The sequence below is a fragment of the Barbus barbus genome (assembly GCF_936440315.1).
Source record: "Barbus barbus genome assembly, chromosome: 11".
Lineage (NCBI taxonomy): Eukaryota > Metazoa > Chordata > Actinopteri > Cypriniformes > Cyprinidae > Barbus > Barbus barbus.
Genome location: NC_136739.1, coordinates 10,441,448 through 10,467,558, shown reverse-complemented (window position 1 = coordinate 10,467,558; position 26,111 = coordinate 10,441,448). Strand labels below are relative to the sequence as shown.

The window sequence follows — 26,111 nt, the reverse complement described above, 5'->3', positions numbered from 1 at the left end:
ATATAAGTGTTACCATGAGGTTATATTATAAAGTAGTAGTTATCAATAGTTAACTCAAAACTCTAGTACTATACTATTTTATTTTATGTCTACAGAATTCTATAAAAATCTACAAAACTTTGAGCTAATCCTAAACTCTAAATGCAGCAGACGCACCCTCGTTTCTCTGAGCACTTTGAGCATTGTGGCTGAGTCATTGTTCTTCAGGAGGGCATTGGGAAATTTGAGAATTATTCTTTTAAAAATTGAACACAGCACATAATTTAAGCCTACACAAGAAATGAGGGAAAGCATGGAAACAAAACTACTGTATGTGGGCAGAACCTTTGATCTATGCAATCACACAACTGGATGTAAAGTTTACGGTGAAAAATGATGAAGTGAATTCATAAATACACAGCACAGAAGCATGATCTGAATAAACAGCTTAAAATAACAAGTAAAATGAGTGATCATGCCTGACAGACCACATGATGGCAAGTTATATCTGAGGCAGCATGTACACAGCTAGCTACTGATCTCAATGATAAATGACCACTGATTGTTATGGCTGGGGTGTGAACTTCCATATTCTCATAGAATTAGAATTAATGATTATTAAAACTACTTTTATTGAGTTATCGTCTTTGAACAGGCCTTAAGAGGGTCACATACTCATAAATTTAGATTGGGTGACCTTCATAATGAATACTATTTGCAGTATTACCTCTAAGACCATTGAACTATTTGGCCAGTAAAAAATAAAAATAAAATACTGAGTGTACATTCATTTCTTTATAAAACTTGCTTATTCAGGTTGAGACTTTGGAGTCAGATCACACTGCAGGGGCTTTGTTTTGTCTTACACACTCTTGAAGATGCATGCCTCATATATTAACAGAACTCCATTGAATAGAAATGAGCTTTAGATATGAGCCCAGAAGAAACAACTGAGCAGAATTCCAAAATTAGAATCTGGAATTCTCTAACTACTGCATAAGAGTTAGACCTTAATCCAATTCAAGTGACAGGGGGCTTAACATATTGAACTCATTCAAACAAATCCCCTCAGGCTCCGTGTAAATACTTCTGTTCCGTCATCAGGCTGCTCAATAACAGACAGGGAAGTTCCTGTATTAATACTCATATGGTGGTGATGTGTCAGTTGTCCATTTTTCATCAGAATAAAACCATCTGAGCCAGTTTTGTGAGTCAGCGGCCAGACGGACAGACAGACACATGTCGACTGTGTCCTGACATGGTGCACTGTTTCCTAAGCCATTTAAAGTCTTACAGGCCTCATGACTATACAAAAGAGCCTTTCAGAAATCACATGGAGTCCATACACACTCTCTGCAGTCGGACAAACCATTATCGCGTTCAGATTAGAACTGTTAAAATACTATCAGTGTCTTGTTTGCTATGATTCTGCTGTAATAAAAAAAAACTTGTTTGTGGGTTCACACCTTATCGTTGAATGTCTGCTGGCTCTGGAGATGCTGTTGCCTGTGATAGCTGACGAGAGGTGGTTTCCTCCATGGAGATCTTCAATCGATCGATTCCAGGGTTTAGATTTATCCACCGAGTTTTCTGTGCTGTTCTCAGAACTGTCACCATCATACCTGTCAAACACACAACAGCATTGGGTCAGGAAGACAATTATATAGTTTTTTTGCTGTTGTTTTTTTTTGTACAACCTCCTAAAACATACTTTATCTGTGGTCATGGGACATTTGCTTACATGCACTGCAAAAATGATAATCCTAACCCTAATTCACTTAAGAAACATGTATTAATACTTTCATAAAATAAAATAATACTTTAAAAATCATGCTAAATCATTAAAACAATAATACTAAAAAAATTTTTTTTTTAAATGACTGTAATGACTGATTTTTTAAAATGCAAACTTTTTTCACATTTATATGTTTTGTTTACATATGTGTAGCATGAACACATTTTTGAAAATGTGTTGTTGATGTTTTTATCAATCAATCAATCAATCAATCAATCAATCAATCAATCAATCAATCAATGCCTACTGAATTGGCTAGTTACACTACTGTTTAAAAGTTTTAAAAGAAATAAATTTGATCAAAAGCGAAAGTAAAGACTTAAATTGCTACAAACAAGACTTACATTGTTATTTTTGATTTTCTATTAGTGCTGTCAAACGATTAATCGCGATTAATCACATCCAAAATAAAAGTTTTTGTTTACAAAATATATGTGTGTGTACTGTTTATTTACTATGTATATATAAATACACACACATGCATGTATATATTCAAGAAAAATATGTTATGTTTATATTTTTTTATTTATTTATATATTATATAAATTATATTAATATAAATATATACATGTAAATATTTTCAATATACACTGTATGTGTGTGTATTTATCTATACATAATAAATGTACACAGTACACACACATATATTATGTAAACAAAAACTGATTAATAGCGATTAATCATTTGACAGCACTAAAAATAATGTATCATGGTTTCCAAAGAAATATTAAGTAACTGTTGATAATAATCATAAATGTTTCTTGAGCAGCAAATCCGGGTATTAAAATGATTTCTGAAAGATCAGATGACACGACTGAAGTAACGATGCTGAAAATTAAGCTTAAAAAATATTAAAAAAGAAAAGAGTCCTTTCAAATTGTAAACGAAAAGTTCATAACATGACTTTTTTTTACTGTTCATTTAATAAACTAATGAATTAAGAGACATTTTTCAAAAACACTAACAAATCTTGTATTTAACAAATAGTGTGTATAGTATGTTGTGTTGCGGCATTGGAGTCTTCCCCCCAAAACACACTAAAACAAATTACTTATCAGGTTGTAAAATGCTATTGGTTGTAAATTAGATCTTGTGACTTGATCTGATATCAGTGAACAGGCTGTGCACACTCTCTAACACACACACTCGCGAGTCCTCTCAGATCAGCAGTAAGGCATGTAGTCAGAGCCGCACAAAGATACAGCAGCGGTCTGGGTGAAAGGAGCCTTTGTGTTCATTGTGTTCATGTTCAGTACAATCACGGGTGACTTACGTGACAGCATACTGTGCAAACGAAAGATACTCCACCAACACATCCAAACCCTTGTTCTCCTCATTCAGAAACTCCCGCACCCACCTAAACAGAGAGAGAGAGAGAGAGAGAGAGAGAGAGAGAGAGAGAGAGAGTTACAAATAAAAGTGTCCATCAAAAGTTTGTACGCATTACTGTTGTCACGGTTCGGCCAGGCTCGCTCACCACCCAATCACAGCACACACCTTCACCAGAGTTCTGATTGCACGCACCTGTTCAGAATCTGCACCCTCATCGAGACTGCTTCATAAGCACACACCTCACTTCACTCCAGTGTCTGGTCTCATTTGTACAAAGTGGACTCTCGATGCTACTCCAGCAAAAGATTGATATCCTTACCTTCCTCATGTACTTACCTATTGTGATCCGCTCCAACGTCTGTCTCCTCCTTCGTCTCCGAGTGACATACTCCATAGCATACCACAGTGAGGTGTGTGAATGAATGAATGAGGCATTTATATAGCGCTTTATTGTGTATTGCTGTACACCCAAAGCGCTTTACAATCATATAAGGAGTCTATAACCACCACCAGTGTGCAGCATCCACCTGGCTATCCATCCAGCTGCCAGTTATTCCACAAACTCCTGTAACAGCAAGAAACCGTATTACAAACCCCAATTCACCCGTATTCGGCACATACATCAGTTGGTGAGCAGCTATATCATCTTCGTCAAGGTTCCATGTCCATTAATGACTATACTCTCAAATTCAGAACCCTCGCTGTGGCCAGAGGCTGGAATGAGCGCTCGCTCCTCACCACATACCGGCAGGGACTCGAGCTGAGATTGCAGTTGCAGCTCGTGGTGTATGACGAAAACAGTCAGCAGATTTTCCATCCTGCTATGCCTCCTTCAGTGACGTCTTCTGCCCGAAGAAAGCCTCACAGCTGCCGCCACATAGGCCATGGGACTGTGCCATAGATCTGATTCCGGGTGAGCCAGTGCTCCGTGGAAAGATTTATCCCTTATCACTCCCTGAACAGAAGGCCATAGAGAAGTATATTGAAGAGGCTTTACAACAAGGCTACATCCGCCCTTCAACATCCCCTGCTGCTTCGAGTTTCTTCTTTGTGGCCAAGAAGGACGGAGGCTTGCGACCTTGTATAGACTACCGGGCACTTAACAAGATAACCATCGGTCATCATTTATATTAAGTGGCCTTAACTACTATGTACTTGCATCAAAAAATAAGTACAATGTACTTATTGTGGTCATATTGTATTGCAAAACACTTTTGCTGCTATTGAGGTGGGGTCAGGTTAGGTACAGGTTTGGTAGTATGGATAGGTTTAAGGGTGGGTTAAGGTGTAAGGGATGGGTCAACAGTGTAATTATAAATGTAATTACATAAATTTATTACAGATGTAATTACATATAGGTATTTTTAAAAATATAAGTACAATATAAAAACATGTATGCACACAATCAGTGCATTGTACCAAATTATTAATTTAAATGTAAGTACGTCCCAGCGGCCTTGGAACATCTCTGTGGAGCCACCGTCTTCACCAGGTTGGACCTGATATGTGAGGGGGATGAGTGGAAGACTGCCTCCGTGACCGCTACTGGTCATTATGAATGAATGAATGAATGATTCATTATGAATGAATTCATTATGAATATCTTGTTATGCCATATGGTCTAGTCAACGGCCCCTCCGTATTCCAGGATTTCATGCATGAGGTACTCTGGGAGTTTCTCCATCGGTTTGTCCTCGTCTATATTGATGATATCCTCATCTAATCCCGGAGTATGGCCGAACATCGCCACCACGTTGCGGAGGTCCTGAAACGTCTGAGAGAGTTCCATCTATTCCTCAAAGCAGAAAATTTTTCCTTTCACCAACCCTCAGTGCAGTTCCTTGGATACAACATTGACAACGGTGGCATCCAGATGGACGAGGGGAAGGTGGAAGCCATTAAGAACTGGCCAGTACCCACCACCATCAAAGAACTTCAACGCTTCCTGGGGTTCTTCATCCACGCAGACCCCGACAAGCCATTCGTCCTAGAAGTTGACGCCTCCACCATCGGGGTAGGGGCGGTGTTGTCTCAGCAGCAGGGGACTCCAGCCAAACTCCATCCATGTGCCTTCTTCTCCCGCAAGCTCAGCCCAGTGGAGAAAAATTACGACATCGGCAACAGGGAACTCCTTGCTATCAAACTAGCTTTGGAGGAATGGAGGCATTGGCTGGAGGGAGCACAACATCCATTCACCGTACTCACAGACCACAAACACCTCGAATATCTGTGGGAAGCCAAGAGACTTAATCCCCGCCAGGCTCGGTGGGCACTTTTCTTTGAAAAGTGAAATCAGGCTTGCTCACCACCCAATCACAGCCCACACCTTCACCTGAATTCTGATTGCACGCACCTGTTCAGAATCTGCATCCTCATCAAGACTGCTTCATAAGAACACACCTCACTTCACTCCAGTGTCCGGTCTCTTTTGTACGAAGTGAACTCTTCATGGTACTGCAGCGAAAGATTGATATCTTTACCTTCCTCGTGTACTTACCTCCTGTGATCTGCTCCAACGTCTGACTCCTCCTTCATCTCCAAGTGACATACTCCATAGCATACCACGGTGAGGTGTGTGCTATCATCCATCCAGCTGCCAGTTATTCCACAAACTCCTGTAACAGCAAGAAACCATATTACAAACCCCAATTCACCCGTGAACTGATCTATTGACCTTTTTACTCACCTGCCATTCTCCATATTGCCTCAGTTGCCATAAATAAATATCCACTGTTGTTTCTAATCTTCTGTGTGAGTCTCCTTCCATAACAGCTGTGACGCTTTATCATTACTGCATTATTGAGTTATATCACTAATTATACCACTAGCAAACATGCAGTAGTTAGACTAAATAATCCAAGAGACTCCACAGAGCTCACGGGGTGTCCCAGCGTTCAGAAACTGCACTTCCATATGGAGACAGACGTCATGAAATATGCATCATGGAACGGCATTTTAGTATCTTAAAAAACAGCTTCAATGCACTTCGGAGATTGAAAGCAAAGGTTTCATGTAGCTGGATTTCTCCCTCAGAGCAACAGCAATGAGAGATACTTCAAAGACACGGCAGAGACATCCCAGAATACCGCACACACACACACACTCACTCACGCACACACACACACACACACATTGACAAAGACTGTGAGGATCCCAGAAATGATCAAAAGTTTTCACCTTTTCTTAGCAGCGAAAAGTAGGCTAACACCTGAAAACCTCACAGTTATGAAAGAAAAATTTGTTATGTCTCTATTTCTTTTGATTTTCTAATGAGAAATGTAACTCATATGTGACTAAATGTATTTATCTGAACATTATGAAAGTGAAGTGACATGTGGCCAAGTATGGTAACCCATACTCGGAATTAGTGCTCTGCATTTATCCCATCCATAGTGCACACACACAGCAGTGAACACACACCCGGAGCAGTGGGCAGCAGTTGTGGGTTCGGTGCCTTGCTCAAGGGCATCTCAGTCATGGTATTGAGGGTGGAGAGAGTGCTGGTTATTCACTCCCCCACCTACAATCCCTGCCGGTCCTTAACATTATGAGGGAACTATGGATTATAGAACTAGTCTTATATAAGCAAATTGTTAAGTCTGTATACATTTGCATTGCATGGTTCTTGGAATACTTCTTTAAAGTCAAATATTATTTTCAAAGGGTTTATTTTGCATTAATGATCAGCTGACTGTATATTATCCCTTAAAATATGACTTTAACAATGTACAAATGGGAGAAACATTGTTTGGGGAAATAAGAAACACATATGCGACTCTAGGGACAGAGTTTGAGTTACCATTCTGTTATTTTGTGTTTGTCGAACCCTCTGTGAGCAGATAATGCTGCTTTATCTTATCTAGATTAACTAGATCATTTATGTAATCTAGTTTAGTACCATACGGCAGCTAAATCTCTGTACGGGTTGTCTAGCAGCTCAGGGGTTTCTGGGAATATGTTTGTCTGGTCTGAACCGCCCTTGAAATAATGAAACTATAATAGCACTCATTTAAGGGATGACAAGGAAAGAGTGTGTGCTGGTTGGTACTGGAATATCACATCTTCCCGTTTTCCTGTTGTGACATTTTCCCGACCTCGCCGAGTTCCGTCAGCCTTTCCACATCCGGTCAATCCTAATTCCCAGCATGCAACTGGGTATGTGATTTTAAGCTCTCACAAAATCTCAGAATTTCTCCGCTCTGATTAGGTTGTCCAGGGATTCCCAAAACAAAAACCTGGTTGGTTGGTATTCTAGCAGAATTCCACTGTGCAGAAATATGACAAGTCCAGTCAGGAGCATTTGGTTGTTACATGCACCGCCTCACACAAACGAGCATTATTTCAGCTTCAATGCATCTTGCATGAGGGCTTTTGGAGTGTTACTCAGAGCAGTGATCACAGCTCCAGTGTATTTAATGAACACACATACACAGATGAACTCACCCGATGTGATTGGTCCGTAATGAGATTTCCAGCTCCCGCAGGACCTGTGTCGACTCCTGCACTCTCCTCCTGAACTTCTGCAGAGGACAGAAAGAAGAAAAAGCCTTTACTACAGCCTTCATCTACTAGGCTTAATAACAATGAGGAAGAAGTTTATTTTAGTATTGCAATTGTTTCTCACAGACAACAACAGCATTAAATAAATAGCAAATGGGGAAAAAGACAAAAGTGTGTCCTCTATATTGGAAATTATATATATATATATATATTCAGTTTCAGTTTCAAATTTATTCCAGGAATACATGGCCTCTCGGCCCATAGTTCCACAAAATCATAATGATATGGCAGATAATCTTTTCTTCTTTCCATGAAATATATACAATGCCAATGTCCATGCATACCGAGAATCACAAACACTTTTTCTTACACAAATCCTCATAAAAGGAGCAATCATACAAACAATGCTTCTCATCTTCTATCATATAAATATTTGATGTTAACTTACAATAACTACAGATTCTCTCTGCCATTGGTGTATTACTCCATCTGCCTATTTCTATAGCAAGATGATGACTTGAACATCTAAAAAGGAATAATGATCGTACCAATTGCTTGTTATACACATGCAATGTAGCTCTCTTATATCAAATAAGACTTTTATATATATACTGTATATATATATATATATATATATATATATATATATGTATATATATATATATATGTATATATATATATATTTTTTTTTTAGTGTAGAGGACAGACTTTTGTCACACATACATTCACACACACACACACACACACACTCAAATTCATTAGTTTTTTTTCTCAAATAATATTCATGGTTAGGTTCAAACCTTACATTTTGATTTAATATTATTTAAAAATGTGTTTAAAAATAATTTTTAGTGTAGAGGACAGACTTTTGTCACACATACATTCACACACACACACACACACACACACTCAAATTCATTAGTTTTTTTTCTCAAATAATATTCATGGTTAGGTTCAAACCTAACATTTTGATTTAATATTATTTAAAAATGTGTTTAAAAGTAATTTTTAGTGTAGAGGACAGACTTTTGTCACACATACATTCACACACACACACACACACACTCAAATTCATTAGTTTTTTTTCTCAAATAATATTCATGGTTAGGTTCAAACCTTACATTTTGATGTAATATTATTTAAAAATGTGTATTTTCCTAAAGATTAAAACTTTCATACGAAGTAAAAATATGATTTATGATAAATACCACATACTTAAAAACATATTATTATTATTATGACTTTTTACAACTTAATTGTACCATAAAAAGTTAAATTATCTATAATATGGAATTAGTCTGTAAAGCTATCCTGTATGTGTTCTGCACATCAAGTGAAAAATATAATTTAAACAAAATGTTTTTAGACAAACTGAAACAAGACAAATATAAAAATGCTAAATTTAAATAAATCACCCATTCATTTGACTTCTTTTAATGTAGAGTTTTATGGAGAGATCTCAACAATGTCTCAAACTGTGCTCAGATTTTGCAAAGATGCCAAAGTCTGCAATCAAAAGATCTCAGCATGAACTCAAACATACTGTATGTTTAACTATTGCTTCATTTACATCTATATTTATTTCTCTAATTTTATCTACGTTTTAATAATTAATTTTTACCTATTATTTAAAAATCAGAGACAAAATGATTCTTAAATGAAACATAATTAGGTGAATTTAACAATGATACAGACACATTCTTTGTCACATTCACTCATCTAAAAACTCTGGCATCATAAAAAATTAAAGCACTGAAAAATTGTTCAAAGTAACGGGTGTGTTTGGCTGTTTTCTCCAATCAGTCTCATAATAGTGTTGAGTCCAAACTGCGGGCCCAGTTTTGTTCTCTGTAGCCATGGTTACAGTGGCTTTGTGGCTGACCCAATCACGTGTCAGGTGAAATGCATGTGAAACCGCCGTCCAATGAGAGAACTCACACTGCTCTCATCAGCTGAACGAGATACGCGGCCAAATCTTAACTAGAAACTGCTGCTGTAGTTCTGCAACACTATGGCTGTGTCCAAATTCAGGGTCTGCATCCTTCAGAGTACTCATTTGAAGGATGTTACGTCACAGCGCCGCGACAAAGGCTGTCCAAATTCGTAGGATCCTTCAAATGCGGCCCACAAATACGTCCTCCTTTTCCCCGAATTGGAAGGATGGGTGTGGTGGATCCTTTCCCGTCCTACCTATCCCATAATTCTTTTCGGCAGAGCGTAATGGCGGACGAAGCGAGCGGTAGCGGAGTGGGAGAGGAGTTTCTCTGACAAAACAAGCTAAAGTTTATGCTTCGGCTCAATGAATTTGTAGGAGAAATTAGTAGAATACTTAAAAACAAATAAAAATAGGCTATAATGGCTTACCTGGATGTGACTGTCTTGTAGTCTGATATAAAAAACTCTCCGACAACGAGCAAAGAAAGTATTTAATTCATTTAATTGCTTTATTTCTTCCAAAATAATTAAAATGAGGAGAATAACTCTTTGTTTGTCCATTTTCCCGCTTCTTGCTTGGCGCTGTCACGGTTGCTAGGCGACAGGATATGAGCAACGGGTAAGGGAGGGAACTGAAAGAAGGGTAGGCTGTCCAAATTCACAAACACCGACTTCCGGGTTTTGCAGACGTCGGAGGATCCCTCCTCCTTCAACCGGGTAGGAAGGATCCTAAGGAGGATGCAGACCCTGAATTTGGACACAGCCTAATTAGACGGCAGCCATGACGATGAGTGGTAGGCCAGGCATTAATAATCAATCTGATTCACTGATGTCAGACACTGAAATGATTGCATCAAAGGGTAATAGAGAGGGAATGGCAGTGAAAAACAGCGAGTGATGCAGACAGCAACAGATTCTTATACTATATTCTTCAAGAATCTATTTAGATGGTGATAGGAAAGTATATACTTTTAAGTGCGTAACAAAATAATAGCCTACACCAATACTGGGACATAACCATGCTATAAAATTATGCCTTGATAACAAACCCCCATACATTTGTTACATAGCGTTTATGTTTACAAATTAGCATCTAGCTAATTCCATAGAAAAATTAGAAGGCAAGATGAAAAAACAAAAACAAAAACATTTACTATTCAATATATGTTCCTGGTTTTATCCTATTAAAATAAAATAAGTGGTTACCCTTTATTTTAAGGTGTACTTGTTACAGTGTAATTATATATTTAAGTACCGACTAATACTAATTAACTGCATGTACATATGGTTAGGGTTAGCATTAGGGTTTGTCTTAGGGTTACTAGCATGTAGTTATACATAATTTACTGTTATTATAATAGTAAGTCCATGTAACATGTAACATGGACACCATAAAATAGTGTTACCAAACAAGTTTGTGTTTGTAATGCCTCTTGACACTGACATCACCATACATCTGTTTTCCCCAGACAAGTCCAGGCCAGGATTACTAAATTGCCTAAAATGTGTTGGGGTTTTGCCTTTGTTTTACTATTATTTTCATACTTGCTGAAGGTAATGACTGAACAGTAGCTTGACCAATGGCGAGCAAGCATTGTACATTACTGATCAATCATGGCTTGCAAGAAGGTGGGATCTACAAAGAATGGTCCAAGCAATGTAAATTACTTAAAAAATGACTAATTATTTAATGCATGAGGACTGTAGAGAGCACATCTGTAGAAAAACAAAGCCAAAACCCAGACAACTTAGAAATCCTGGCCAGGAAAAAGAGGACGTATGGTCACCATATTTTACCCTCTCCTCTCCAACAAACTGAAGTAGAGACACATTTTCGCCATTCGATCAATCCTGGACAAAATAAAATCCCGGTCTACATTTTCCCTCACTGAATATCCAGATTCATTTGAGAATATGTCAGATTAATGAAATAAAATGTGTAGTAAATGCCATTTCAAATTGACTTTTAAAGTTCATTATACTTAATAAAAAGTCAATCACAAGACAATCACAAACCATCACAATTCAAAAGTCCACTTGAAAAATTTTACAACCTGAGCACTTTTAACTTGCAATTTTACTATACTACAATATGTTACAATAGATATTCTAATAATATTTAGAATGCATATTATGCTAATTGGTACAGAAAGGGACAAAGTGAAAGAGACAGATGAATAAAAACAACTGAAATGGTGAGAATAGAGAAACGAAGGGGAGTGTGTGCTCTGTTGTTCCAGTGTGGGTGTGTTTGGCACATGTGGAGTGCAGTGTGTGTTTTCAGTGTGTGTGCAGAGCTCACACTCCCACCTCGACTTTAAGCATTCCCAGCTGCGGAGAGAGAGAGGGAAAGAGAATGGGAAAAAGAAAGCAGTTCTCCAGAGAGGTCATCCTGGAATTGAATCAATGGTAGAGACATTCCTCAGGACCCTCTGGAATGACCCTCTTCCTGCTGCGATCCCATTGGCCGAGAGCTGCATGTGGAATGCACTGTATGTAAAGCTCTCGGTGCACACAAAGTAACAATTGTTCACGTCTGCAGAAAAGAGCCGTTGCCAGAACGTACAGCCATAACTCTCTCCCTCTCTGTCTGTTTCCCACTTTCATTATATTCATCCTCTACTTTCTCTGGGACTTTCTGTTTCCCTCAGTTTGTTTTTATGCGTGTCTCAAGTCTTTCGTCCTCCTTTTCACTTTCACCACGTCTCCTAATAATCCTTCATCCCATGGTCTCTGTTTTATTACTTTCTTGTTCTGTCTTTCTGTCAGCTTAGGGACATGATGTAAGCCGTCTGCGTGTAACGCCCATGAGATCAGCTCAAGAACTCCTTCAGATTCCACACCACATAAACACAATAATATCTGACCTTTAATATTTAACCACTTCAATTCATTCGCTTTGGATAAAAGCATCTGCTAAATAACTAACTAAATGCAAATGTAAATGTAAATTCATTTCCGGTATCTCATGCTTTCTTCCAAGTCCTTGTCACTCCTCTCCTTACTTTTCCTCTCATCCTGTCTCATAGCTTCTTTTTGTTTTTTGGTCAAAGTTTTTATGACTTATCTTCAGAGGTGACATTGTAATTTATTATCATAATCAGTGTTGGGGGTAACGCATTACAAGTAACGCGTGTTACATAATAATATTACTTTTTTTCAAGTAACTAGTAAAATAACACATTACTTTTTAATTTACAAGAAAATATCTCAGTTACTTTTTCAAAAAAGTAACTCAAGTTACTTTTTTCTCATTTATTGACTGACAGTACGCTGTGTGAACATGCTGTTTCTGTAGTTCTAGACTAAATGTGAATGTGCATTAATTCATCCCACTCGCAAAAAACAGATTTAGTATTCATCAAAATGAATTAAAACAGTGAAATGCGAATATGACGCACACTGCAATAATTAAATATGTTAAACAACACAAATGTATCTGATCCCATTTTATTAACCAATGTCTTTGCTGCTGACCTTTGATGATCCAGTTCAACCATACTAATAAGCAAAAATTACTTTAGAAAAACTAACAATTGTGCTTCATTGTTTTTTTTTTTTTTTTGCTGAAGAGTGTTAAACCTTCTTATCCTGAGTTCTACTTTACAGACGTGAATTTACTTTTCCTTCAGCCTGAGGCTTATTCATTACACTTTTTGGTGTGAAAGGGCTTTTACATTTTCTATAAATAGAACTTCTTGTATTAAAAACAATCCAGCCCTGCTCATATTTAAAAAGTAACGCAAAAGTAACATAACGCATTACTTTCCATAAAAAGTAGCTAAGTAACGTAATTAGTTACTTTTTTAGGGAGTAACGCAATATTGTAATGCATTAAAAGTAACTTTCCCCAACACTGATCATAATGTCACAGAGGTCCCACTCGAGTCAAGGTTTTGAGCCAAATTATCAATTCCTAAAGTGTTTTTTTTTTCACATGGAAACACCTTTTTGCTCGAGTCCAATGTAGTTTTAACAACCTGGGGTCCAGTGAATGGCACATTCAATACATGACCACTGCCATGTTTTTATTACATTGCTTCAGGTACATATTGTGGAGGTTCAGAATTAAAATGTCTGGCAAGTGTCGCTAAAAGCTTAATGCTTTATCATGTTGGAAATATCCCCTACACCAAACCCAACCCTAAACATGCCCGATGGTGTAATGTATATGTGACACTAACGTTCAAAAGTATCAGTTTTCAAATCTCGCTGTATTTTAAAATTGTTTTGAGGTGATAACATAATATTGTGCAATGAATTGTGCGAAAATTAGGCTTTCTTCATCGAAAGTCAGGATTAAAATTGTCTGAGATTTACTGCCTCTAGTGTTCATTTCACCTGGAAACTGCAGCGATTTGTACAGAGTTGAGTTTTGCCCTCTTGTGCAAAAATACCATCTTTGCAAAGAATCACAAACAATCTGCACAAAAGCTTTTCAAACTGTTTAGATCAGAAAGATTTTGTTGCAAATGAATGTCCACTCATTTCTTATATTACAGTGTTCAGAAGGATCTGCAGAGTTGAAGGTGCTACACACAGCCAAGAAAAGTATGAAATACGACTGGTCTCAACCTCTGGTAGCAAGGCCATAGACTGCCTAGAGTCTGTTCACTGACTCTCTAAAATATTGCATTTATTGTATGTAAATTGTATACAAGAAAACAATACTAAAATGTCATTAGCAAAGCACTTCTGAGGAAGAACTAATTATTGGATTTGCCAAAATTTGAAATTCAAAATCAAATCTTTATTTGAAACACTTTGTACCATTACTTGAATAAATTAAAATGATACATGTTAGTCTGCAAACACAAACAAACTGTGGTTGGTGACTTTACTTGTTGGTAGGACAGTCTCTTCTTGACCAAGTGGGCAGTTCTTGATCTTTAGTTGGGCTGATGTTTAGGAGTAATTCATAGTTTTCAATCATGTGATTGGTGCACAGACCTGGAGGGAAAAACATCTGCAGAACTGCTGCACAAGCCTGTCAATTTTCCATCGGTTCAATCCATGAATATTTAGATTAAAAAGAAGAAAAAAAAAAAAAAGCAAGTTTTGGGCACAACATATACGTACAACGCTTACCAGCATTTTGATCTTAAATCATTTTGTCAGGGTTCTGTCACTTCGGTCTAGTTTATTCATGGTTTTGTGACGGAGCCCTGACACTCCCTTCTTGTCTTGTTTTCTGGTGAGCGCACGGCTACGAGTGTGCTCGAGCTGCACGCTCTCTTGTCTGCGTGCTCTGTTTCATGTTGGAGCGTGGTCGGATCCCGGCACTCCTGTCTTGTTCAGACTCAGTTCTGGTTTCGTGTCGGGGTTCGGACACTCACGCTCCAGGTTTGTTCTTGCTGTGGGAGTGTGCGATTTCGAGTTCGCTCGGGCCATGCGCTCCTCTGTCCTCTGTGTGTGTGTTTGTTTGTTTTTTGTGAGCACGCGGCTTATGGGTCTCCTCACAAGGCTAAGTGATTTTGTTTTGCTGGCCATGTGCTCGTGTTTTTGTTTTATGTGAGCACATGGCTTGTCTTGTTTGTAGAGCCCTGCATTTCGGCCCGGGCCCAACGGGCCCCGACTTTTTTACGCCTCTAGGGCCGGGCTTCGGGCCAATTTCCACGTCATAGTTCAGAGGCGGGCCGGGCATCGGGTCTGTTTTGGGTTTCTCCTTATTTGATATTGTAGACGTCTATTGATTAGTGATGAAAAAAATTGCCGCGCTGGTGGAAACAACACAAGACGTGCCGTGACTGAGAGCAGCTCGATGGTGTTTAGTGTCCCGCAGCAGAAGCGAGTGCAAGTGACTTCAGCGCAGCTGAAGAGTTCTGCGTTCAAATGCACGCAATAGGCTAAACCTTGCTGCAAAACCCCAGCAAACATAACCATGAATGTGTCTGCGGGAAATAGTAAGGAGATATTTTAATTATTTACTAATAAACTAATGTTTAGTTAGATCCTGATGGGCAATTTATTTTTGCCCATTGATCCTGACTCGCCGTCTCCTCATTAGACGCGCCTTTAGAGAGAAATGCATATTTATTGATTATGATTAAGATTATAATAAAAGAGTTTATGTTTTCGATTTTTTTATTTCGTTAAGTAATAATTTAAAGCTTTCTATAGATATATTTATCATGTCGAGGCATGTATTCGCTCAGCTTTGGTTCATTTTTGTGAAGCGCTCCTGTTCAAGACAGCAGAAAGCACATCATGTTTGTTTTCTTTGTTTTATAAAATAACTACCTTTTGTTGGTATTGTGAGTGCACACAAATACAAGTAGACCCTTTACAGGTCCAAATGATGTATTACTCTTACCTTTATCAAAAAAATAAATGACGGCGTAGGCTATTTTAAATTATTTCCACTGAAAAAAATCCAAAGCAGGTGCCTCCATGTCCAGCAGAGCTTTAGCTTCCACTCTCCACACAAACATAGATATAGGATAGCGCACATTTTTATTATAGTGCAGGTTTAACGTTTAAACATTGTTATATACTTGAACTGTTTTAGTATAGCTATAGATTTTATTTTAGGCAAGTCGTGATGATATGAGAAGGCTAAATTGATCAAACATAAGCTATGATCAGCTCACTATCTGCAGCTGACCGCTTGGTCGTTACTTTAAAAAACAAAAACTTATAGGCTATTTAACAAACAAAAATACTCCAAACGTTTTTTTCTAAATTAACTTAAAAAACCAAAACGAAATATAATCATTTTGCCATTACACACTAAACTCTTTTAGGAGAAGGGGGAAAAAAAAGACGGGCTCGGGTCAGACTCAGGCCGGTAATTCTGATAAGTTGTCGGACGTGGGCCGGGCTAGGGCTTAAATTTGAGGCCCGTGCAGGGCTCTACTTGTTTGGTTCTATGTGCCATGTGCTCTCATGTCAATTGTCTTGACCCCACCCACCTTGTTATTATTGGTTAATTTGCCCCACCTGTTATCTCGTTACCCTCCTCATTTGCTCCCTTTATAATCTCCTTGTGTTTGCAGTCCTGTGCCGGTTCGTCGTCGTTGTTACCCTGTTTGACGTCCTGTCCTGTCCTGCCTTGCCTTGTCTAGCCTTGTCCTGCGTTGCCAGTCTGCTTTCCCCTACGGGGTAGTTTTTGTTTGTTGATTTTATTTTATTATTAATAAAGCCCTATTTCCTCCTGCAAGTGAGTCCTCACTCTCATCCCTTCACTCACACCTGACACATTTATATTTAATCACTGAAAACAGTGGGCCATTCTAAAACACTTTAAATAAAAATGCTTTACATGCCATATTGTATTAAGACTATTATTAAGTGGTACTAAAGGGGTAATATGATGCGATTTCAAGTTTTCCTTTCTCTTTGGAGTGTTACAAGCTGTTTGTGCATAGATAAGATCCCTGAAGTTGCAAAGACTAAAGTCTCAAAACCAAAGAGATATTCTTTATGAAAGTTAATACCCTGCTACGCCCCCCTAAAACGGCTCATTCACATGTCTACGTCAAGATGTGGAAATATTTGCATAATGCAGCACAAATGTTCCTGCAAAGAAAGAAGGCGTGGTTTCAGTAACCGCAGTAGTGTTGAAGCAGCCATGTCAGGGAGCACTGTGTGTTTCTATGTGAAAGCAAAAGCACTTTATTTGGCCTTCCAAAAGTAGACGCATTTTGGAATCATTAAGATTACTTGAACTGATGGTAAAACTAAGGACATTGTTAACTGTCTTTACTATAATTTTGAAAGCTAAAGCTCACGATTATGGAAAGGGACGTTACATTTCCGACGAGGCTTGTAGTGTTCAGCCAATTACAATGGACTGTCCCAGTTGGCCAATCAAAGAAGACTGCACTTGTCGGAAGGAGGGGCTTTGTAGAAAATGAAGCATTTGAGAGAGGCGGGGCATAGAGGACCTATAATAACGTACAGTATTTGAAAAATAATGTTTTTTGAACAATAAAACATGTCAACATATTCTGTTACACCAAATACACAAAATAACGATCTTTAAAAAAACATCATATGACCCCTTTAAAACATCTAAACCTTAAACTTTTTTGATGCATACTATATACAGCCATGCAGATTAACCTAGAATATAAACACAAGATACTAAATTGCACATTTAAAGCGTTTTCTTTACAATGATTTTCTATGGGAAAACGCTTAACGTGAACTGGTATTAAAGGGGTCATCGGATGCCCATTTTCCACAAATTGATATGATTCTTTAGGGTCTTAATGAAAAAGTCTATAACATACTTTGGTTAAAATGTCTCAGTGGTAGTGTAAAAATCACCTTCTTTACCCTGTCAAAATCAGCTCTGTTTTCGTCAAGACATTTTTTAGTCCACATTGCTTTAAATGCTCATGAGCTCTGCTCGCCCTGCCCCTCTCTTCCGTGGGGTGATGAGCAGTACTGTTTACTTTAACCACGAAACTGGAAAGGCACATATTAGGAAAGGCGATTTGCAAAGATTCATAAAAAAAAAACCTTATACTAACTTCTTCTGTAGATGAAGCTGGATCACGAATGATTCGCGTGAACATAGACGCATTTAGGCAGATCGCGATAGGCGCATTCACTTCAAAGTGAAAGTAATGTTAATCCTCTGCCACTTTAGTCGCTCAGATGTCGGGAGTAATTGATGACTGCTCTATTCATTATTACATCCAACAACAAAACACCTCAATCGGGGGGGGGGGGGGGGGGGGGGGGGGTCTGTACAGAACTACGCCATTCTGTCAGGGCTCTCAGAACAGCCTGATTTGACAAAGATGATTTTAAAATAGGGATTTTAAAAAAAACCATTGGCTGGATTTTTATCGTTATAGGATGGATGTGCACACACACTTCCAACACACATTTATATTTAATTTTGCATCCAATGGCCCCTTTAATATTCTGGCTTCATCTGCTGGCCAGTTTTATTAATATGGTGTATAATGAATTTGTCGTGTTCTTGAATCCACATGTTTGACATCAGAACGTTGTAAAGGTTCAGAACGGCCCGGTTTCAATAAACAGTCATTTTGGAGGAAATATTAAGTTTTGAGTTCTTTAGATTGGAAATAAATTCTTCGATTATATGACCACGTTAAGGCTAGACACTTTCCCTACTTTCAAATTAAGCTGTGAAGAAGGATGTAACATCTCTATCACAGGAATCAAGTGTGTCCAAGCAGGAAGTAAGGTTTCCCCAGCAGGAAGTAGAATGCAAGCTGTTCCTGTCCATACCCAGCTGTCACAGTGTCGTCAAGATAAATTAGTTATCAGGAGCTTTTATCATCTGAGGTCACCCATCCCAGACTTAACACGCACACACACAGGCCGCTCCACACTGGATTTGAGGGAATGAGACCAGAACTCACCTTCCTGGTCACAGCTGGGTCAAGATAACTCTGCAGCTTGTGGATGTATGTGTGAGGAGGATTCTTCACCTGGAATCGTTCCTGGAAAAGAGAGATATGGAGATGTGTTCATCATTTTACTGATTTTAGAGTATAAATGTCAGTAAATATTTGCATTAGTTGTGGGTGTGTGAGGGATGTGGGGTGGAATGAACTTAATGCATGGCTTCAAGATGAAAATGAATAAATTACTGGTTTTATTAAATCTTGGAAGTTGCTAACATTATTTTGTCTTGAGTTCTGCTAATATAACAATGTTGACCATTAAAACAGTTTGAAATCTGTTTATTGATTTAGTTGTAGTAACTTAACCAATATTGTCTTGATAACAGCAGTGACAAGTAATACCTTACATGTTCTTTAAAATGACATGCTAATGTTACCTTTTACATATGCTATGTCATCTGTTAATCTCATCTAACTAATCGACTAATTGGTTCCAGAGCCAAAACTCCATCAAAGAGTGAATTATGATGACTATACTATTTTTTTATGTGTAATTAAGTTTATACTAAATTGTGTTTACACTAAAAGGTCCTCCATCTCAGTATACTTCATTGGTTGAATGTAATTTCATTAGAAGTTGCAATAAAAGATTGATTTAAAACTGCATTATTGATTTATTTTTAAACCAAAACATTTGTTTTCAGAGTGTAACTGGGTTGACAGATTACATACTCTATGGGATTAGGGTTAGGGTTTACATAAACACAATCACACTGCTCTAAATTCTCCTAAAAGAGATTAGTCAGCATTCAGACTAAACTATCAACTGGCCAACTGTGTGAGGACACAGATACTGGCATTCAGTCAAACAAATATACATGTACAGTCAGGTCCATAAATATTGGGACATCGACACAATTCTAACATTTTTGACTCTATACACCACCACAATGGATTTCAAATGAAACAAACAAGATGTGCTTTAACTGCAAACTGCAGCTTTAATTTGAGGGCATTTACATCCAAATCAGGTGAACGGTGTAGGAATTACAACAGTTGCCTCCCACTTGTTAAGGGACCAAAAGTAATGGGACAGAATAATAATCATAAATCAAACTTTCACTTTTTAATACTTGGTTGCAAATCCTTTGCAGTCAATTACAGCCAGAAGTCTGTAACGCATAGACATCACCAGACACTGGGTTTCATCCCTGGTGATGCTCTGCCAGGCCTCTACTGCAACCGTCTTCAGTTCCTGCTTGTTCTTGGGGCATTTTCCCTTCAGTTTTGTCTTCAGCATGCTCAATCGGATTCAGGTCAGGTGAGTGACTTGGCCATTGCATAACAGTCCACTTCTTTCCCTTCAAAAACTCTTTTGTTGCTTTTGCAGTATGCTTTGGGTCATTGTCCATCTGCACTGTGAAGCGCCGTCCAGTGAGTTCTGAAGCATTTGGCTGAATATGAGCAGATAATATTGCCCGAAACACTTCAGAATTCATCCTGCTGCTTTTGTCAGCAGTCACATCATCAATAAATACAAGAGAACCAGTTCCACTGGCAGCCATATATGCCCACGCCATGACACTACCACCACCATGCTTCACTGATGAGGTGGTATGCTTAGAATCATGAGCAGTTCCTTTCCTTCTCCATACTCTTCTCTTCTCATCACTCTGGTACAAGTTGATCTTGGTCTCATCTGTCCATTGGATGTTGTTCCAGAACTGTGAAGGCTTTTTTAGATGTCGTTTGGCAAACTCTAATCTGACCTTCCTGTTTTTGAGGCTCACCAATGGTTTACAAATTGTGGTGAACCCTCTGTATTCACTCTGGTGAAGTCTTCTCTTGATTGTTGACTTTGACACACATACACCTACCTCCTGGAGAGTGTTCTTGATCTGGCCAACTGTTGTGAAGGGTGTTTTCTTCACCAGGGAAAGAATTCTTCGATCATCCACCACAGTTGTTTTCCGTGGTCTTCTGGGTCTTTTGGTGTTGCTGAGCTCACCGGTGCGTTCCTTCTTTTAAGAATGTTCCAAACAGTTGTTTTGGCCACGCCTAATGTTTTTGCTATCTCTCTGATGTGTTTGTTTTGTTTTTTCAGCCTAATGATGGCTTGCTTCACTGATAGTGACAGCTCTTTGGATCTCATCTTGACAGTTGACAGCAACAGATTCCAAATGCAAATAGCACACTTGACATGAACTCTGGACCTTTTATCTGCTCATTGTAATTGGGATAACGAGGGAATAACACACACCGGGCCATGGAACAGCTGAGAAGAAAATTGTCCCATTACTTTTGGTCCCTTAACAAGTGGGAGGTACATATGCAAACTGTTGTAATTCCTACACCGTTCACCTGATTTGGATGTAAATACCCTCAAATTAAAGCTGACAGTCTGCAGTTAAAGCACATCTTGTTCGTTTCATTTGAAATCCATTGTGGTGGTGTATAGAGCCAAAAATGTTAGAATTGTGTCGATGTCCCAATATTTATGGACCTGACTGTATTTCAAATATATCCTAAATACGTGTTGTAAACACCATGGTCCAAATATATATTTTTGCCCATTAACAACACTCATTAACAATATTTTACATTTTCTGCACAGATTTGCATAGTAAAAAAGCAAAATGTAATTGAGGTCCAGTATATTCATATTGAGTATTGCACAAGTCAGGAATAAGTCCATGCATCCATAATCTTGTCAGTGGTTTTCAGTCTTGCTCCTGGAGCCCCAACAACAATTTCCATTAGCATGTTTCATTAATCAAACACACCTGATCATCCGCTCATTAGCAAACACCCCAAACCGTAGGAAATGCTAGAGAATTTAAGTAATAGTATTATTATTATTAATAACTTTTAATTAATAATGATTAGGATTATTATTAATAGTTTATGAATAATAACTATACATTCTAATAATCTTTGTATATTCCATATCAAATATGTATTCCATTCTGTCACACATTTGAATGTTTTCCTTGGCAACATCCAATCAACAGCAGCGCAAAACAGGAAAGAGGAAGAGACCTAGTTCCTTCAAAACAACACAAGGCCCCTGCACACACACAACACATCAGCCACTGATATCACATTGACATTTAACATGTGGCTCGTGTGTGTGCGTCTCTGTCTGTGTTTGTACTTGTTCATGCTACATTGTGGGGACCAAATGTCCCCACAAGCATAATACAACTTGACATTTTTGACATTGTGGGGCCTGGCCTATTTTTTTAAAATTTAAAATAGCAAATTATGTTTATCTAAAAGTGTAACAATGCAAACAGGTTTTCTGTAAGGGGTAGGCTTAGGGTTAGGGAATAGAAAATATAATTTGGTCAGTATAAAAGTAATAGAAGTAAATGGAAAGTCCCCACAATTCACAGAAACAAACGTGTGTGTAAGTGTGTTTGTGAAGTTAACATGAGTAAGACTCTTCTTAGGGTCTGGAGTGCATTGTAAGGAACAGAAAGGGCAGAAGTATGAGACAGTATAGCATTTTTAACATTAGTATAAAAAACTGCAAGCATTTTCTACGCTAGAAAAAATATAAGTAAAAAAGTGCTATATAAAGCAAACCTATTATTATTGTTACTGTTTTTGGTAGTAGTAGTGGAAGGTCATGTGATAACATACAAAATATTTATCAGGGGAGGTCACATGATGGCCTGTATAGTTCACCATTTCTGTCAGTAACACTGGTTGGATGGGACAAACAGTGGAAGTTGAATAGAAAACACAAAACAGATGAATTGTGTTGTCTTCATGAGAACAAGATTGAGACGATATGTTATGTCTGCAGGGACACAAGGTCACCTGATGAACAAACAATGACTCAATGTAGTACAGATTGCTTACACTTGTCTCACTGAAATGCGTGGTGAAATCTAAAATACATGACTGGGATCGGTGGAATTTATTTCCATGGGGCACAACATGTGGCACCATGTTAAAGTTTAGCCATGAATGAAAGTTCTGTAATCATTTACTCAACCTCATGTCGTTCCAAACTGGTATGACTTTATTTCTTCTGCGGAACACAAAAGACAACATTTTGAAGGATGTTTTGTCAATCCAATGAATGTCAGAGGGGTCCAAAATAACACTTGCAATGATATGTGGGTTAATGATGACAATTTTTTTTTATTTTGGGGTGAGCTACAGGTGACAATGCCCCTGTAGTACCTTCAGGTTATGTATCTAGTCCATGGATCAACCCATGCCGGTTCCAAACCTGCAACCTTTCAAGCATTACCTACCAGTCACTCTGGGATTACATAAACCTTCAGTTCTTTAGCTGCTAGCTGCACTTTACTCTAGATGAAAGACTGTGAGAATGGAGGAGGTAAGAGAAGGAGAGAATGTATTACCTGGTCACAAATGAGTTCCCATTTCTTCTCGCTGTCGTACTGCCGTAGTAATCTTGCTTTGTCTGGAGGCAAGTTCATTGAGTTCTGTATAAAGACACACATAAAGAGTGAAGTTAGTTAAAGTGGCAACGGTTTAAGAAATTATTTTTAGCCATGTAAAACTCGCAGATACAATCTTTAGGAAGTAAAGTGTGCTTCAAATGCAATGCAAATTAGCTTAGGTTGAAGAATATGTGTTTGTCTGACCCCTTAAAAGTACATCCACCCCATCCATAACAAACTCACTACCATGGCTGCGAGTCTGTATTAGAAAAAATGACTGTGTGTAAAATGTGAGTGTTCAGCAGAAGAAGAGGAGACACATGGGGCTGTATGTCTGCTATGTCAGCATCTTCTTCCTCTACAGACAGCACAGAGAGCTGCTCAACTCAATAATTAATACTGCTATAAAACACTCCCATCACTGCAGGAAGAAAATGTCATCAGGGGGTGGATTCAGAAAAATAAACCTCTTAAGAAAGCAGAAAGTAAGAGACAAAATCTACTGCAAAAAGCTTGAAAGAATTCAAGTACAATTCTTGAAAAACATTCTTAGGAAAAAAATGACAGTTGTGTAATACAACAAATTCAATAACGCCAAGTCTAAATCCAAGTCATCTTTAAACCTTTAAGTATCAATCCTCACAATCATTCCAATGTAAAGGCTGCAACATGTGTTGCAACAACATTGGGAACTGGAAAACATTTTGACATGGAGGAAAATAAAAAAAGTTTCTCATTGAGGAAATTATTATTGCAGAAAATTCTCCTTGGGAGGCTGATTATATCAGGATGGAAAGTAGGAGGTGTGCGCATTTGAACAAGTGGCAGAGGCTGTTTCAGCGATGACAATAGATTATGTAAGTAAAATAGTGTAGTAGTTATAGGTTTTATATGCTCAACATTTTATCATTTTTCATGCTTAATATTTAAAACAACCTAATAAATTCATAAACTCAACATCTTACCATTAAAGATTTAAGACAAGTTAAAGGTTATACTAACTTCAATTACAATTAATTTTAAGACCATTCTTTTAAGGATTTGATTTCTTCTTCAACACAGTCTTGTATTTTTTTATGTTATCTTATTTTTTTCAGATATTAGGATCTAATTGATCTAAAGGGTTCATGAACCCTTCACTTTTTTCCCCCCACAATCTCTGTGAAGTAAATAAAAGCAATATACTGTATTGGATAATTCCAGAACCAACGCCTTAAAAAAAAAGTAGTGCGCTATAATCAGAGTTTATGAAATTACTTAACTTAATCAATCCAAGATCATTTTCATTGCAGCAGTTTACTAATGCACTGTTAGCTTTGTCTTTTTCAATAGGAGTGACTTTGTGCTGGCCTGTGGAGATGTTTACGCTCAAACATACAGTCCATCTGCACATGTGTGCGCTCAAACTCCAAACATGTGCTGAGATCAGACCTCCACCTCTTACAAAAGTGCTGTCCTCTACATCTGCCCTACTTTCCTACTTTCACATCTGCTGCATGGAACTCCCCCAAAATACTGCAGTCACCAGAGCCCCATCCGTACCCCACCCTTCAGAGTCAACCGTACACCACACACCCCAACACAAACACACAATTCCCTCTCCAACCGTGTGCTGATGCGAACACTAACCCACTGCTGTTAAATGACATCTTAATTTGGAAAAACCTATACTGTTTATCTGTGTGTGTAGACATGGGCTGCTCTTGTTGTTTTTCTCTATAGGTTTCCAGAGCAGCATTATATGCACACAGGGAGCCGCTTTAAAGCGGACGGCTATGTTATGTTTTCCAGCCTCAACACAGCAGCTGTTGGCCAGAGGGAAACCCAACACTTCAAATCTGATCTATACACACAAAGGCAAGCCATCGTAATGGTATTGAACATTGTTTTCAACCGCACTTCTTTAATATGAAGACATTAGCTCTGTTCTAAAACTTAAATTGAACTGCTTGACTGTATAGGTAGCTGCCAACTTAGGCAGCATCCTCACTGAAACCAAACCTCTCAAGCATTTACTCACGACTGATTCCAATAGAGTTTGCCATTAGCAAGTTGCTAAGCTAACCGTGTGATACATGTCACTCATAAATAGGTAAACCTGATTAACCATATGTGATTAATCATATATTATATGATTTTCCCATACGTGTGCATTAGAACAGAGAACAATTGTCTGATAATATGGTGGACAGAAAAGTTGCTAAGGTACTGTAGGTTTGGTCCATAACTTTTTTTTTTTTTTTTTTTTTTTTTTTTTTTTAACACGGGCTAAGAGAACAATAAGTTACCCAAATTCATTTCCATTTGAAGTAAACCCTTGTGATAACGAAGTACTTTAGCATACTTTTAAAAGAGTACTTATTACGGAAATAATAAGCTTTAAAGCAAAATACTTTTTGGCATGTCATTTGCAATTAAATTAATTACCGTTTAGATTTATATTAAATGCAGTTAGCTGAACTTTAGAGTGCTTTTTTACCCACTTATAGACTTAAGTGCATCAATGTATGTAATTTTATAATTACTTATATTGTCTGCAAAAGTGTACTGTTGAATATAACAAGTATTTATGACAAACTAAAATATACTTTAATACCATTTATATTGAAACTTGTGTCATGCATTAAAATATGTTATAACCTATTTTTATAATATTGAAATTCAATACATTTACAATGTAATAACTTTAAATGTAATATCAAATAACACTCCAAAGTTAAAATGATAATCAAGTACTTTACATGTATTTAATTTACACTAAATGTATGTATTTAAATGTAGCTAAAATAAATTCATTGCAACTACTTAGGCTATGAATAT

At 37.8% G+C, this 26,111-nt stretch overlaps 1 protein-coding gene across 3 annotated transcripts in view; it reads right to left on the bottom strand.

Moving 5' to 3' along the window:
* The window catches only part of LOC306877190 (formin-like protein 2), a 100,237-nt gene that overhangs the window by 33,623 nt on the left and 40,503 nt on the right, over window positions 1-26,111 (bottom strand). For all 3 annotated transcript variants that reach the window (XM_079428777.1, XM_079428776.1, XM_079428775.1), the window contains exons 2-6: window positions 23,250-23,333; window positions 18,886-18,966; window positions 7,550-7,626; window positions 3,048-3,131; window positions 1,446-1,601 (exon numbers count right to left, since the gene is read on the bottom strand). In XM_079428777.1, coding sequence (XP_079284903.1) covers window positions 1,446-1,601; window positions 3,048-3,131; window positions 7,550-7,626; window positions 18,886-18,966; window positions 23,250-23,333 — 482 coding nt within the window. The remainder of the gene's footprint in view (window positions 1-1,445; window positions 1,602-3,047; window positions 3,132-7,549; window positions 7,627-18,885; window positions 18,967-23,249; window positions 23,334-26,111) is intronic.